At 41.4% G+C, this 17146-nt stretch overlaps 1 protein-coding gene across 4 annotated transcripts; it reads right to left on the bottom strand.

Annotated features, from left to right (window-relative positions):
- Positions 1-90: 90 nt before the first annotated feature.
- Positions 91-10799, bottom strand: ipcef1 (interaction protein for cytohesin exchange factors 1). Of its 4 annotated transcripts, none has more exons than XM_033643163.2 (11): positions 10646-10799; positions 8502-8555; positions 7953-7992; positions 7272-7441; positions 4426-4499; positions 4078-4149; positions 3909-3973; positions 2642-2766; positions 2171-2522; positions 1703-1893; positions 91-1542 (listed from the first exon to the last, which is right to left on the bottom strand). In XM_033643163.2, exons 1-11 carry the CDS (start codon positions 10718-10720, stop codon positions 1342-1344), a joined length of 1419 nt encoding a protein of 472 aa, XP_033499054.1. In that variant the 5' UTR covers positions 10721-10799; the 3' UTR covers positions 91-1341. The 4 variants fall into 4 exon arrangements, with proteins under 4 accessions (XP_033499054.1, XP_033499055.1, XP_078031118.1 ...); XM_033643164.2 differs by lacking the exon at positions 10646-10799 and adding an exon at positions 9514-9677; XM_078174992.1 differs by lacking the exon at positions 10646-10799 and adding an exon at positions 8948-8965.
- Positions 10800-17146: the final 6347 nt, after the last annotated feature.

Genomic DNA, 17146 nt, shown 5'->3' with positions numbered 1-17146 from the left:
CTGTATCAGAGCATGACATCACAGCGGTGGCTGTATATAAACAAGCAACCATCTGTGGTGACATTGACCACATGAATAAAGTGGAAAATGTTCAGTCTTGTATTAACACTTTATTTCCCTGTAAACAAACAAGCACACTGACTTTCATACCAGAATCTACAAGAGAATTGACATCACACTTTCATTTACAACTATTTACACTGAGCTATTATTTAATATGCACATCAGACGAAACATAACTCAGAAAAAAAAATGTCTTTGTGCCTGATCCTTGGTTGGGCCCCTACCAGCAGGTTAATAGTCTGCTGGCCTTTTTCTAAACCTGTGGCTCTGCTCAGTCACATAATGCCCGATGTCTGTATCTGAATGACTTCCTACCAACCATGCATCCTAGGTTTAAATGCAGACTAATACTGCTACATCCTGTCTTAAGTCCAATAGACTGTAAAGACCATTGGTATTGGTTAGTGATAGTCTTTATCACATTTGCACTAAAATATAAATTAAGATGTCTGTTATTGTCACTATTTCTGGTAAAAAAAAAAAAAAACTCCATAGCATGTTTGCATTAAGGTTGGAATTCTTCATCTTAGAAAAGTTTGTTTTCATGAAGTATATTACATAATTACATTACAGTTTCAACTGAAAAAGAAGTGATTTTTTTTATTTCTTGGCTTTAAATTACTCTGGTAACAATGATTTCACACTGACTCTTAAAAATTTAAATCTGAAATTATCATGACCAACTTTTATTCTGTTAGTGCAGGCCCTGGTGTTCAGTTTATAAAGTCTTGACGCTAAGTTTGACAATTTCTAAGGCGAACAACACGGACCAGTAATTCAAAATAGTTGCTGGAAAACACGTGTGTAACAGGCAGTGATGGTGCATGGCACCAATAATCGACTGAACAACAACAGTTAAAAAGTATTCACTACTGACGAAATCAAAGTCGATAAAACATACCGTAAAAACAAGTGTTTCCATGCAGAGAACAATGGATCCATTATTACAACGTACTCCATTGTTCCAAATATTAAAACAGTTTATGCATAGGTTTACAGAATTACAACATAAAAACAATCTGCAAAATTTACTAATCTTACAAATTAAACAGTAAAAATAATACTAAGACACATTTCACATTTTATGTGACCTGCTACTCATATAATGCCTGCATCATCTCCATTTAGGAACTAAAAACGCTCTTCTTCATTGATCCAGTTACTTGTTGAACAGCACTTAAAGTCTGATGATATGGAACAGTAGTCTGTGTGTGTCCAAGGTATGTGGGTGTGAAATCCTCCGAGTCCAGACACAGTAAAACCAGTCATCAGGAGTCTTTATAAACTGGTTTCCACCACAGGAGCAGCAATGACTGATGCTGCAGCTTTTGTGGCCTCTGATGCCACCTGCTGGTCCTGTTTGGCACAGATCTCCTGCACCAAAGGTGCATTGGCCTCCTTCCACTCTCTGAACTTGTCTGAGGTCAACCCTGGGTCCGACAACACCTGCTCTATTGCCTGTAGGTCTGCCTCCTTTGACTGTACCAGAAAAAAAGAGCAAAGAAAGTGGTAAAAATTAAATAATTGCACAAAGTTCTCCACATTCTAAAGAACATATATACACTTGTTATTCAGACACTAGCTGTACTGTGATATAAAGTAGAAAAACTCTGGAACAACTATGGAACAGAATATGTACCTTTAATGTGCTGTTGAGAGTCCTGATAAGGTGCAGTCGATCATTGACAGTCTGGTTTTTACAGCGTTTTACGAAGGAGGCCCTGAATTCCCTTTTCGTGGATGGTTTCCGATCCCCTATTGGCGAGAGGCTGGCCTCTTTTAGATGAATATACAGCTTCTCCATCTCATCTGAGCTGTTCCCACATTCCCCTGTAACAAAATACCAAGTTATATTGCATCAACAGCATTCATATCACAAAGATTACATTGCATAACAGCATGTCCTGCAGGGATGAAACGTTCCCCAGGTCACAGACAGCAAAACGCTTTGGTATCAGATAAACAATACATCAATGCTGCCTGACAAAACAGACCACAGACAAAGGAGACAGTGTGCGAAACATATTACAGAATATGAAACAGACTGAAAATGTGCCAAAAAATATATTAACGTGCAAACCAATAAATGAGTAAACTAAAGTCTCACCTTCACTTCCAGCACCTGAAACCACCCTCTGTGCCTCCCCCTCCGCAGCAGGGCTTTCCTCATTGGACTCTGTTTCTGACGGGTCCTGATGAGACGAGCTCTCCAACACCTGGGAGTCATCCTCTTCTTCCGTCTCCTCGTGCGGAGGTTGATGCGAGTGTACTTGAACTGAGCACACCACTGCCGTCTCCCCAGCAGGAGGGGATGCCTGCGAGACCAGGTCCAGCCAGGACTGCCGCTGCTTGGCGAGCGACGAGGAGGAGCTCTGTGATGTCATCGTGCTGACGGGGGACGAGAGTGAACCGTTGGCTTCGCTGGGGACTGCTGAGGAGTAGGGGGGAGGAAGGGTACCCTGAAACACAAATACACAACGGTTAGATGCAATAATCCACAATAAATCAACAACTGTTTTGTTTGGTGAATGGCCCCTACTGTATAGTTATGACTATTTGTAGAGGAGGCATGACTGACCTGATGCGTGCTTCCAGGTGGACCGGATGCATCCACGGAGTCCCGCAGGGTTTGTTCAGAGTATGGTGGCGGGGGGATCTCTGTGCTTTCAGCTTCTTCATGGTCACTGGCTTCACTATAACACTCTGCATGGGAGACACACACAAAGTCACAATTCATTTCTTGACACAAAGGACCTGAATCCAAGTGTTCAGTGAGTTAAGTTTAGTTTAATGAAACTAATAAGGAGTAATAATTATGATGGAACTGGAAGATGTGGGTGATTTTAGTCTTGTGGGGCTCAGAATTGACCAACTCAACCTCTCAGTTCAATGTCAACAGCTGTACTGTACTGTATTTGTCTGAATGCCCTGGGGCCAGTTGCACAAAGCACCTTAAGTTAAGATTTCACTTTAAGTCTGAGTGACAGTTTCCTTGAGATAAAATTGTTTGCACAAAATATCCTTAAGGTTTCCTTAAAATGTTTATGTAACGATTTATGTTTTTCATATTATCTTGGTCTTGTACTTAAGGATTGCTTAAAGTCTGTTAAACCTTTGGACCTTTGTAACCAAAGTAAGGACAAAACCAAAGTACCTCTGACTCCATCTTAACTGCAACATGGCTGAGTTTATGGAGATAACTGGGAAAAAATAAGGCTTCCCAAGAAGAGTGCTCCGCAACCAGGAGAATCTGATGGATTTTGTGCTATAAATTTGACCGAAAGTCAATTTATAAATGTCATCTGGAGTTGGATCACTCAACTATCCAAGGCTGTGCTCCTCCAGTCCCTTTACAATTAATGATTGCTCTGCGGTTTTATGCAATAGGATCTTTCCAGTCAGTTTCTGCTGAGGTATTTCATGTCAGCCTTAAGTGTCATACTTAAGGAAAAAACTTAAGGTGTTTTGTGCAACCAGCCCCTGATGTCTGGATGTTCAAAGACCTTCCAGTTGTCCTATGTCTTCAGCCATTAACCAATTAAATTTAGAAAGAGAGAAACCTAAAGTTGTTTAACACATGTCACAACCATAAATGTGATTACTAAATAATATCACAAAGTTCATGGTGCGCAGAAACAAATGGTGAATGGATGGTAAATGGAGGTAGATAGGATTGACCCATCAACCCACTCTACCTCCTACCACAGCCACTTATCTTTCTTTGTGTATGCTTTTCTGACTTGACAATAAATTTGTCTTGAAACCACTTTAAAAAGTTACAAGGTTTTCATTCAAGAACAGTAACAGGTCACAGAAATACATTTCTGATTTCCATGGATGCTCACCGACTGCAGTGCTTCGTTCTGTTGGCTCATATTGAATGGAGGCTAGCCCAAGTTTATTCAACCATCTGGGGAAGAAAAGAATATTCAACTCAATAACATTTGACAAAACACATTTGAAAGAAACACCCTTAGAGAAATACATACAATATTGTATTTTTATATGACTTACAAGTTCATCTCCTCGTGGCTCTCAGCAGCAAAATAGAACATCATGACCTGTGGGTGGCAAGCTTTGAACGCACTGCATGAGGAAGAGTAAACAAAGAGCAGTTGAGCAAAAGTGATAATAAGCTTCTATTGGAAATTATGTAAACTGTGGGTTAAACTTTATTCTACTTCACTGATCATTTTCATACCTTGACTATATATTTCCTATCACTGTGTGTGGGAGCTATTTCTGTGTCATTCAGGTCCCAAAAAAGTAGATTACATAGTTCCTTTTGAATTCAAACCACTTGTGGGCAGCTTATCATTGCTATCTGATTGAGATGAACTGAAAACTGAACTGTGCACTTACTGTTTCTTCTTGCACTCTATGGCTCTGTCAATCATGAAGTTGGTGAGGTCAATGTAGCCTTCAGCCTTTTCTGCCTGCAACACACAAACAGACAAAAAAAAGGTATGTGTTAAAACCAACGGATGATGTAAAACCACTTCCTTCACAATGACACCTAACATAAAATTGCAGCAGGCTACTTCTTCTATTTGTCCTCACCATGTGATGGTGACATACAGTAGATCTGATTGAGGTCATAGTGCCAGTAAATCAAGCACGTCATTTAAGAATGCCTGTATCAGAGTCTGTCGGGTTATTAGGAACAACGTCACATTCAGGAAACACAGTGAGACTGCCCGGCGGTTCCTGCAGTGACAGACTGGCAGGGAGACAGCTGTGGCAGAGAAAAGTATGACTCATCTGCAGCCTCCGATGCTTCACGCTGCGTCTGTGACTCAACAAGTGTTAAAAAAGACTAATGCTGTGTTAAGAGTCAGGGATTTTTTGTTTTTTGCTCTGGTTTGCTAAAATAAATATAGCAAAAACTGCTTTCCTGACATTGGATCTGATTTGGGGCTGCAGGTTTTTTTCTTTTTTGCTAAAAGTTACATATATTAGTCACTGCATTTCTTCATACATATGTTAATAAAATGCACCATAGCAAACTGAGTTCTGTTTTTCATTTTAAACGTAATGAAAGATATTGTTAATTGCATTTTTTAAAACCACATTTTCTTTTATTCTTTCAGTACTTTGAATAGAATTTTTTTTGTCTAATACAGACATCACCCTTCCCAATATTTAATAAATAAAAAAAAAATCACTGTCAATATTTCACTATACTTAATCAGTTTGAATGCATGTCATTGTAAACTGCATCAAAGAGTTACTGCCCAGCACTGGTGAGCAAAAGTGTTTCAAGTTATTGACATTTAAACATGGTGTAAACATGGTTTCACTCAAGAGTGCAGACCTCCGCCAAGGGAAACAATCCAGTCTTGTATAATATGCAAATCTGCAAGTGCAACCACTATATACTGTATACGATACGCTACGATGCGATACGATACGATACGATACGATGCTATACGATACAATATACTTTATTGTCCCCGTGGGGATATTTGTCTTGGACTCAAGCTGTACAAGAATTGCTGCCTTCCAAAACACATACTACACATAACAATATTGCACATAGCCACTCATGTATTGCACATAACACCAGCACACAACAGAGCACCAAAAGCAAACCACAACACAACCCCTTAGCATCAAGCAACATTATCTAAAATCTTATTTGAGGCTGGCACTATTTAAAACGGTTCAGTTTAAATTTGGGCAACCTGCATCTTCTGCCCGAAGGTCAAAGCTCGTACTCGGCTAGGAGAATGTGGCAAGAGTCAGACAGTATTCTCTGTGCTTGTCTGCTCATACAGTGTCTAGAGGGATTGGTGTTCCCTCTTCCCCATGACCTTCACGGCTTTCTGAACCAGACGAGCAAGTTTGGATTTCAACTTAACAGTCAGATATCCAAACCATGCTGTATGTCTGGATGTATTTGAAAAACTATTAGGATACTGTCAAAATATGATTGTGCCTAGCTGAGGCCTCACTATCTCAGCTGTGCCTTTATTATGTTCCTCTAAACTGCGTCCAATATTATGGCTTGTTCTCGTAAAGTCTCTCTGGAGGAGTTAACTGCAGATATTTGGATGTGAGTTAGAGTATAATTAGCTGTATGATATGTGTGTATTTACGTTTCCATAGTTTGAGAAAAAAGTGTCTATACTATTGTACCGGTTCTCCCATGAAACCACTGTCCCTGAATGCTCCATAATGACTGCTTTATATATGAAGTCTAAGCAACTACATATACAGGTTGCCCCAGGGTCCAGTTGTTTAGAAGTAATCTGACTGGATTTCGGCAATCAGATAGGAGCATGCTTGGTGGCAGGCTGCCTACATTTTGATATGTAGTCCCATTTAGAGTGCTGGCTATCTAGATTTGGCAACCCTGAAAAGTCTGTGTCTGAATCAGGGCGATCCGACCCAATGTTCCTTTGAAAATCCAGCACAAAAGCAAGATGGATTAGCTGATCCTGGACAGCAAATCGTGAGATTTCCAAATCTGGACCATTGTGAACCAGATTAAACTATTTGAACAAGTGGGCCCATTTGTGTATCCACCCTGTGATTCCGATCTGCTCCAAAATTAAATGGGTTCTACCTTGGCCTACGCTACCCCCTTCCACCTACTTTCATGAATATTGGGCCAGTAAAAATATAACCTCCCTGGCGGAAGTGATGACGCACACTGTTACGTCGTTCATTCATCACAATGAACATGAACCCTGTACTATAGCTTGAGTCAATATCACAAACACTTTCCTGCTGCTGTAATAAGCACCAAATGTATATCTGCTGCTGAAGATAATCTGCTGTAAATGCACTATTTACTCCTGTTTGAGTAAAGTTTGCGAAAACTAGTAAAACAAGTATATTTTTGCGATCAGTTTTTTTTAACCACAGACAGTCCTAAAGTATTGTTGACATTAACAGATATATAGATACCCCAAGGATAATTCTTTAAAAGAGAGAGGGAGACAGAATATATCAGAGCATGTGATGGAAAACCAGCTGAATAACACAATCAATATAGTATAACAAGCAAGTCTGTATTTGAGAGAGACAGAGTACTTGAGATCTGCACAAGTGAGCAATGACAGAGAAACAGAAACCTAACTTTATTGGTATTTATATTGAGTAATCTGCGTAGCTCAGGGTTTGAGGAACTACATGAGCTGTGACAGCAGCTGAACATGCCTACGTCATAAACAGGTCCTTCGATGAAAGTCTGTTTCACTCACCAGCTGGTTGGAGTACCAATAGAGAGCCGTCTTCTTCAGCACAAACCAGTACTTCTTCCATTTGATACCCAGGAAGCCTTTACTCTCCTTCTTCCTGTACAGCCAGCCCTGATGGTCCGGCTGACCCAGCTCTTTGACCGAGATCCTTCTCCTGCTCATTGTACCATTGCCTGTGAACAGAAAACACATGCACGTGAACGCACTGAGACCAACTCGCCTTTGTCCACAGAGAAGCAAAGCCACAGTTAAGCGCAGATATAGCATTAGACGAAGCAAGCTGCAGAGTCTGAAATCCTAACCGCTAAAACATTTCCATTTGAGCTGAAATAGGTCACTGTGTTTGATCAATGACCAAATCAATTCTAAAAATAACACTGACCAAACCCGCTCAGCATACAGAACTCAAAAGTGCTATGCCACAATCAGCCTACCTGTTCGAGTTATGAATCAGCTAGAGATAATGATAAGATAAAAGTCTCATCAGCTTCTCAGAGGAATCCAAGACGCTGGCACAGAGAGCTAAAACAGGGAGGACCTGAAGTGAAACTAACTGAGCATTGTCTAAAGCCCTCTGCACACACCAATTGCCCTGCCACTTCGCACACGCCCACTGAAGGTCCAAATTACAGTTGAGGGCACACACAGAGACAAAGTGATGAGAGCTCAAGGGTAGCAGCTTACCTCCTCGAGTCTTCCTCTTGGATTTGTGACGGAGGGAGACCTTTAGGGAGGAGAGCGGAGGAAGCAAACGTTAGGTCAGAGAGTCAGAGGCGGGAGACGAGAGCAACACATCAACAGTCTCAGACCCCACAGCTGAGGAGAGGAGGCTGTCTGGAACATCCTGTTTCTCACTGCAAGTGTCACATGCATTTTCTCTCTGCTGTTCTCTCTATCTCTCCACACACACACACACACACACACACACATTAACACACACACCCCCCTCCTCTCTAACATCCTCATCTTGACATTCTGCCTTGTGCTTTGTCTTTCTTTGCTCTTTGGTCTCCTTTTCTTGTAACCAGCTCTGCTCCCGCTAAAATTAAACTTATGGTACTGAGAGAAACCAAACTAAAGACTAGCCAGCCTGTGCTGCTATAACTATTTCACTCTGTCATCATAAAATAGGAGAAGCAGAAGTAGTTTGACCATTAAATGGAGAGCAGGGTTTCTATTTCATTATTTGCGACAACAAGGCCAGACACACAAAAAAAGGGAAGAAACACTTACAGGGTTGTAGTCGTCGGCGGCCATGGAGGGGGGCACAGATATGGGGAACGCAGCCTGTTGAAAGAAACCAAAAGTTACACTTTACCTACAGGCGCACAGGTTGGCAATAATGCTACGCTGCCGATAAATGGGCAGAAAACAAGCAATTCTTTGCTCTAACGTGACAAGAGGAAGTGACGTCATGGGGGAAACAGCACAGACAGTTTCTCAATTTTTTCTCCTGTTTTTCAGAGTGAAAAAAAAATGACAGTGTTACAATGCATTGAAAGTGAGAAGCAACATTAATCCTTCAATGGAAATGGGAAGCAGCATCAGAAAATGGTTGAAAACTTTAAAAAAGTTAATTCTCATGAGAGGCACTGACTCACAGCCTAGGTGTCACAATGGTCACTGTCAGCAGTTTAGTCTGTGACACATCCCCACCTACACTACTTAAGAGTATTCACCATTAAAAGTCTTCTTTGTAGGATCACACCTCAAAAAATTGCCTTTTATCAATGCCGAGCCCAGAAAGAAGAACTCTGTTGCAATTTATCAACCTAAACAGTGACATGAGAGATATTGAGAAATCTTAGTTGCGATTATGGACTAACTTCCTCTGCAAACTCAAGTTCCTTATTTGTGAAGTTACAAAGCTGCCTGAGAGAGACAGAGGGAAAATCACAGACACACAACACCAAACGTTTAACAACTTGCCACCGCTGAAAAGCTTCCCATGATACAACACAGCAAAAATCTGGGTACGATTCCATAGTAATTAAAAATCTCAACCCCCCATTACTCTCTCCAAGAGTCTATTTATCACACAACCTTGACATGATACTATGTCAGATTGAGCACTACATGAAAAACCAGCTTTGAGGTCAGGAAATGTAAAAGCACAGGTGACGCTCTGGTTACAGGGTCCTGAGTTCCAGTCCTGCTGCAGTTGGTCGCACCCAATCACTCACCACAAACTCAATCTACAAACGTCCCCGGTGAGAACAATAAAAGAAGCGAGGAAGACTCATACCTGGTGCTTTAAAACTTCACAGATTCACATCAAGTCCAAACACAGGATCGTATCAGTATCTCCTATCACTCTTTAAGCTCACACAACAGCAGCAAACCACTGGTAACAGCTCTTATCTAAACTAAACCTCTGTGTATCAGTATATATGTGTGTGTGTGTGTGTGTGTGTGTGTGTGTGTGTGAGTGTGAGTGAGTGTGTCTCTGTGTTGCACAACACAGATGCATCACATCTCGTTTTCCGGGTGTTTGAGTTAACTGCCTGTGGGAGCTCGATGATGATCACCACATGAACCACAGCACAAGCCTGACTGAGAGGAGTGTGTGTGTTTCTGGTGTGTGTTAAGTTCCTGTTGGATTTTTTTGCAGATGTGAAAGGTCAAGTGTAATTTTAGATTTGAGATCCACACTGAACAAATGTTTCCGCAGATGTACATGCAATCTTTGACTGGACTGCAACAAAACATACACACACATATAATTTATAGCTTCTTTCAGTTTAGTTGGCAGCTATTTGCCAACCACAGACTATCTGCACCTATTTTCTTTATCATCAAAAAAAAAAAAAAACAATGAACATAGAGCTCTTCAGAAGGAGGTAGAATCAAAGCAACGCATTTTTGATTGTGAATTTTGGGCCAAATTGGTTGCTACCAACTAAATAAAGATGAACAATGGGTATTAGAATCTACCATCTACACAAAAAGCAAATAAAGACGTGCAAATTCAAAAATGAATTTCACAAACATAAAATAAGTGTAAAAAGTGTGTTTTAAAATATGAAAGCTGAAGTTAAAACATAATTTTTCAACCTAAAACTTTCTTTTCTTTCTTTTCTCAAACGTTAAATAACTTAAATGACTTAGAAGTATTTCTGAAATATTTAAATAACATGTAATTTAAAGATTCAGGGCAATTTAAACGACTGTCGCCTACATTTAAAAGCAATTTGCCGGAGTTAATGGGAGTTTCTTTAATGCTTAAATCCTTAAAAATGACCTTGGAGTCTGGTTGGTAGCGTTAGCCCGGTGGTGTCTTGTGTTTAGCTCTGTGGGCCTAGCATGCTAAAAACATCGCCTGTGGACAAATGAATCGGTTTCGGACGTGTTTAACAAAATATATAATGTCACTGTACCTGCCACCATAATCTCAGCGACTGTAGACTGACCCGAAATCTCCGCTCAAAGTCTGACCAAACTTTGGCGAGCATTTCTCAAAGCACAGCTTGTTTCAGGTGAGTTCACGACCTCAATGGGTGTCTCCCCCTTTCCTCGCCTCAAACAGGGTGACACCCAAACTGAAACTGACTCGACACACATTTGAGGACATTTTACACAACCACAGAACCTGTTGAGCTGTTGTAGCATCGTTATTGTTTCACACTGAAGTGAAATGATTAGTTTATCTCAGGAAGTCCTTGCAGTTCCCACTCATGGCCACTAAGTGTCGCTAAATTACCGTTTTGTAGCAGCATTGAGCGCCACCAGAACAATGCCAGAAACTGAACATTCAGGGGACAAAAAGATGTTTGTGTTTAAGGGACATTAAGTGACATAAATACAGTTTATACAGGACTGGGGTCTACAATGCGAAAAACTTATTTGGGTAATTATTACTTGCAAAAAATAGGCCTGTATCACCACAATACATGAATGTGCCATTCACAGAGTAACTCCAATGAGTGCACCAACTCAAGTTTAGGTTCACTAATCATGTGTATCATTTTGTCATATGGATTACTGTAAATTTCTTATGTTGGTCTGTTCTATACACAGGACATCTATTTCACGTCTGTCTGTCCTGGAAGAGGGATCCACCTCTTGATTTTTTTCCCTGTTAAAGGTTTTTTGGGGGAGTTTTTTCTTATTCGCTGTAAGGGTCCAAGGACAGAGGGATGTCTTATGCTGTAAAGCCCTCTGAAACAAATTGTGATTTGTGATACTGGGCTTTGCAAATAAAATTGAATTGAATATCACCAGGGGTGCAGCACCAAATTCTGGGCCCTATGTAAAAGCAGTCTCTGTGGGCCCCCTGCCCTCCCTTTCTTTGTCCATGTTTCTCCATGCACCTCTTGAAATTCTCTTTTAAAAAGCCAGTTTGTTTTTGTTCCCTATTCTTTCTTTTTTTGTTATCCTGACTTCACTTTCTTGGGTAAAGACCTGACAGCAGCATAAGCAGTCACTAGCCCCTTTTACACTGCCAGATTTTTGGCGAATGTTGGGCTGTTTTGCTGGCAAGCTGCGAGTGTTTAGACACACAGAGCCGGACTGGCGAGTTGATCCGAGGTGCCCAATTTTCCGCCTCATAGGGTAGTCATATTAGCGTAACCCTTTTAGTTTAAACAGACCGAGGCGGCCTTCCACAACGGGAGGGGCTGTTGAAGACTTGTGGGAGGAGCTGTTGATGACGCCGCACGTGCAAGCCACTGGTGGTGAATAAACAGGAAACAGCTGATAGTAGGAATTAGCGAGCAGCTTGTAGCAAGAGGGAAACACAAACCTGACAGACACTGTAAAAATGAGCAACTGGGGAGACAAGTAATTGTGCGCCCTCCTTGTCCTCGCAAACAAAGAGGCCATTAACCGTCACATGACGGGGACGGTGAAGAACGGGCCGAAGGACTGACTAGCCGCGGCTTCCCCCCCATGTCACTGTTTACGTTACACGTTGAGCTACATGTTTTGTTACTTGCTCACGCCCCCCCATTTTATACTGCTAATGCTGAAAGAAGACTGATTGGGCTTTCCTGTGAATTTGCACAATTCCTATCTAAAAAGTGCTACTCACTCCGTTCTAGCTGCGTTTAAAGATTAACCCTGGTGTAGGGTCAGATTAAACCATTTTACACCTTTAAAGTGATAGAAGGGCCTCAGAGAGCTTCCAGTATTATTTCATACAAGGTTTAGTTTTTCAACTGATTTATTCAGCCTACCGTATTTTAATTTAGTTATGGTGATTATTAAAACCAAACTTTTCATTCCACGCTTTTCAAGGACCCCACCCCATCATCCTGTTTAAGTGTATAGGCTAGTTAAAAACTATGTCAATATGGAGAGTGAAGGAATCGCATACTGACATACTTTGGTTTCTTATTTTACAGGTAATGGCACCAATTATCTGATTCTGAATGGACCGCAAGTAACTCAAGAACGTGTCAAGTTTGTAAAAAAAAAAACACTCTTTATTTTGAAGTATGATGAATTTCTGGCACAGAGCTTTTATTTTAAAGAGCTGTTTCCTGCTGTAGAGTACGTGAATAACAGACAGCTACTTAACAGAGACAGTGAACTAGCTCGACAACATGGCCAAACGCAAGTATATTAAGCTGTCTGGACCTTGAACTAATCACTAAGGTGAAATGTGGACCCCGCGGCTAAACCCTTTGGGAACCACTGTGTTAGGCGATTCATTGTTCTTCAAATAGGCTGGTTGCCCTTTTCCTTGAAAAGACAAATACAGCTTTAATTTGAAGGTACAAATTGATTGTAAGGAACAAAACATTTACTGGAAACAAGCCCTATTATGTTTATGGAACACTCATGTACCCATAGATCCTATTTTGATTCAGATACCTTGAGGTGGGAGTTCAAGGGACCCCTTTGAAAATGGACATGCCATTTGTACCTTTGCCAAAATGTTGCCTTAATTTGGAGCATTATTTACCCCCCTTTGTCAGCAAACTTTAGTTTCACAAGACACCACTAACTTTGTGCTAGGTCAAAAAATAAGCACATCACCACTGGATGCCACTGGAGGATGGGACCCAGCTATATGTGTGCTACAGAACATATTTTCTTATTATTGTGTTCACATTCACAATACACAATGTTTTCCTCCAGAAATAGGGAGAAAAATAAGTGTTTCATATTACAGAGTCCACTTGTGACCCGGGGAGGCTGCGGCCTGGCTATCAACACCCTTCAGTGGGTTTGTAGCCATAACATCACTGCCCGAGCTGTATCTGTGCAAAGCTTGGATGTTCTGCTTCTCCGCTGGCCTGTGCTGGGATGGCGGTAAACCAGCAGACACATTCTTGAGTCCTGCGTTATTATAGTCTCCATTTCATTTCTGCTTAAATAGACAGGGGCCTCTTCTCTCTCTCCACTCGCTATTGTAATGCAGCGAGTGGAATGAAGTGACTATGAGGAGACCCCCCCTCCCTCCCATTTAAATCTCTCACATTCTCACACTGTAGCTTCCTCTTTGCCTCCCCTCTCATTTGTCACCCTATCTTTCACATCCATATCAAGTAACTCCCTTGTGTTACCCCTAAACCCCTCAAAAGCTTCCCCTCTGACATTTCAATTAAATGTGTTGAACTAAATAAAAGATTTCAACACAATTCACACTCTTCCCAATTCTGTGATGAGGGAAAAAGTCTCAGCACGCCACTTTAGGGTGATTTAAAGGGGCATTTCGCTGAAGATGTGTTTGGGTGGAAGTGAGGTAATTTTGCCTGCGACTTGTGTCAAAGGCCTGAAGGATTCATGGGAATGCAAATTGGTCACACTATTGTAGCAGTGAATCTCCCATCACGATCCATGCTGAGAATTGTCACGGCACTTAGCTAATGCCCCCCGCCCCCAGAAACTGTGTGTGTGAGTGTGTGTGTGAGACGGAGAGAAATGAGAGAGGGGGTTAAACAGAGTGGCTATTATTCAGCAGGGGAATCTCACACAGTGTAATGGGGGAAGGGCGCAGGGCTGGAAATTATATCAAATTCAAGCTTGCTCAGTTTGACGACGCTCCATGTCCCCTACTTGTAACTGCCCAGTTGCCCTGGTACTGGTCACCACTTTAGAGTTTTCTTGCTCAATGTACTCACTGAGTCATTCTAGTTCCAAATGCAGTATTGAATGACAGTTAATGGATTTGAAATACATTACCTATCTTCTATGCATCAGAAGTATCCATTCAGGTGTATTCACAGATAATCCAAACCAACAAAAGCAGTAAAGTTCTCCATTCATCCCCGTATCCCCCCCTCTATCCTATACACGCTGACAGAGGGGTCAAGGTTTTCTTGTTTGGTGCTACAACAAGTCACCGTTTCACCATAAATCTGTACAAATGTGATTTGTTCACATGCCACTACTGACTTTGCGCCCAATCCATCAGCCCCCTGTGGAGTCGTATGTGCCACTAAGGGATTGACAGTAACTTATGGTACCATGGTATATGGCATCTGTGTGTGTGCAACGACAGCACGGGGATCTTTAGTTTGTTCATTTCATTTCCGCATCTGCCACAGCCAGTAAATGTTGGAACAGTTTTCACTTGCAGCACGTGCAGTGAGAATGAGGACAAGTCAAGGAGTCAGCAGCCATGCTAGCTGCTCTGTGAGGCACTGCTTTGAGCTAACATGCTGATGTTTAGCATGTTTAATGTTTAACATGTTCACCATCTTGGTTACTTGTGTAAGCATGCTAACATTTGCTAATTAGCACTAAACACAAAGCAAAGCTGGGATTATTGTTAGTTTTGTAGCTACGTGGTCAGAAATGAAAATGTTTGGTCTGCAAGATGAAACATTAAAGGGACAGTTCACCCCAAAATCAAAAGTACATATTTCTACTCTTACCTATAGTGCTATTTATCGCTGTAGATTGTGTTGGTGTGAGTTGCCGAGTGTTGGAGATATCAGCCGTAGAGAAAAACTCAACTGCTACAACATTTCCAAAATCATGTCCCAGTTACTCAAGATAATCCACAGACCTTATTGTGAGCAGTTTCATGTAGGAACTGTTTTCTTTCTACTGAATTACACCTGCCAACTCTATCACAGTGCAGAAGAAAGCGTGCATTTAATCATGGGCAAGAGGCTTGTGCTTGTGACAGCGCAAGGTATAAACATTAATGGCGTCTTCCTTGGCTGAGTTGTAGCGTTAGCCAGCTCAGTGGTGCTACGTGAGCTAGCAGTAGATGCACAGTGATTCAGTTGGTGCGTGTAGTTCAGTTGACAGAAAACAGTTCCTACATGAAACTGCTTACAACAAGGTCTATGGATTATCTTGAGTAACTGAGTCATTATTTCTGGAAAGAGACAATGCCATTGAGTAAAATGTATTTTTTTGGCACTTTGAGCACCTCAAGTTGAGTGCCAACTAGTTCCATTATATTTGAGAGAAGGCAGACATCTCTACGGCTGATATCTCCAACACTTAGCAGCTCAAACCAAAGCAATCTAGGCTGATAAATAGTACCACTGGAAGGAGGGAAAATAAGTATTTTTGATTTGAGGGTGAACTGTCCCTTTAAGGATTCACCAAAGTGTAACAATTTATACTGAGGGCAAAATTAATGTCCGTACAATCCATCCAATAGTTGGTCAGACATTTTGGTCTGGACCAAAGTGGTGGACTGACCGACATTGCCATCCCTTCAGCCACATGACTAAAAAGGAAGTGTCATGGTGTGGATTCAGCCTGACAGAGGCCTCATCCTCAGTCCAGACCTATCACATGATCTGCGCGTTGCGTTGCCGTATACTGCTCTGGTGGTTTGCGTTTGATAGCAAGCGCAAGACAAAGCGTGTTTGTTGTCACATCTGTGTGTGAAATGTAATGAGGCTGTAATTGAGGCTCTCAGTTTCACCTCCTCCTGCCAGGGCCAGTGGCATTCCTCACACTGCACGGTGCACTAACTCAATCAGTTGCACAAATGTAGGCACAGCTCACACAAACTGTATGACCACTTCATTCTTTGGTCAATGGGACTGATAGCGTTTACGACTGACCCATCACAGTATACTTACAGCTTGAGAGAAGGACCAGGATCGTATTTGTGGTTGATTATACCTGTGAGAACAAAGAGACAATGCAAGTCAACACTTAATGATTTGAAATAGATTGAAAGAGCTTCATTGAGATACTTTAGATCAGACAAGTGTCTCTTGAAAATCTCTAAATCATACTCATTGCTTCCCAGCCATGATCTTCATCTACGTTCAACCCCAGCTCACTTTGATATGGCCTGTGCACAACAGATCCCATGGAGACTGTTTAAGGGTTGCCATTTAGCTGGTTTGCCAGTGGTTCTGATAATGCGTCTGGCAACCAGCCACAGCAGCATGGGTAGACACGAAACTTGTTCCCAATGCTCAAAATACTGGATTTACCTCAGCCGGGCCTCACCCTGTAATTTCAGGGTATGGAATTGTCTCAGGCTCATTTTTCCTGCCTTTCGATTGCGAACATTTTCGGTGCTCTCCTCCTCCTGTCATCCATAAATTTTCACATCTTTGTCACCTCCTTTAAATTACTAGTTTGCTAAAAGAAATACTGATGATTTTTTTTGCAGGTGTTGCAACTTTAAATACTTGTGTTGACACACTCTGCTTTCCCACCCACACAGCATTTATTGTAGATAACCAAATTGATGGTTTTGACAAATGATGTTGAAATAAAATTGATGCACTGTCACATTTTATGCTTTGTCATGAGGGAAAACTTTTTTTTTTTTTTTTACGGATTAACAAGCCAAAATTAATATGACGCTTGATTAAATCCACCGTCAATCAAATCCCATTGCCTGCATCATTGTCACACATTTATAAACCTCCACTGATGATGAGTCAACTGTGTATCTGCAAGATTTACAATAGCATCTCTCCATATACCCTAAATGTGAGTAATGT

The sequence above is a fragment of the Epinephelus lanceolatus genome, chromosome 15 (genome assembly GCF_041903045.1).
Source record: "Epinephelus lanceolatus isolate andai-2023 chromosome 15, ASM4190304v1, whole genome shotgun sequence".
Classification (NCBI taxonomy): domain Eukaryota; kingdom Metazoa; phylum Chordata; class Actinopteri; order Perciformes; family Serranidae; genus Epinephelus; species Epinephelus lanceolatus.
Note: the sequence above shows the minus strand (reverse complement) of the source record. Positions and strands in the feature narration are given on the sequence as shown.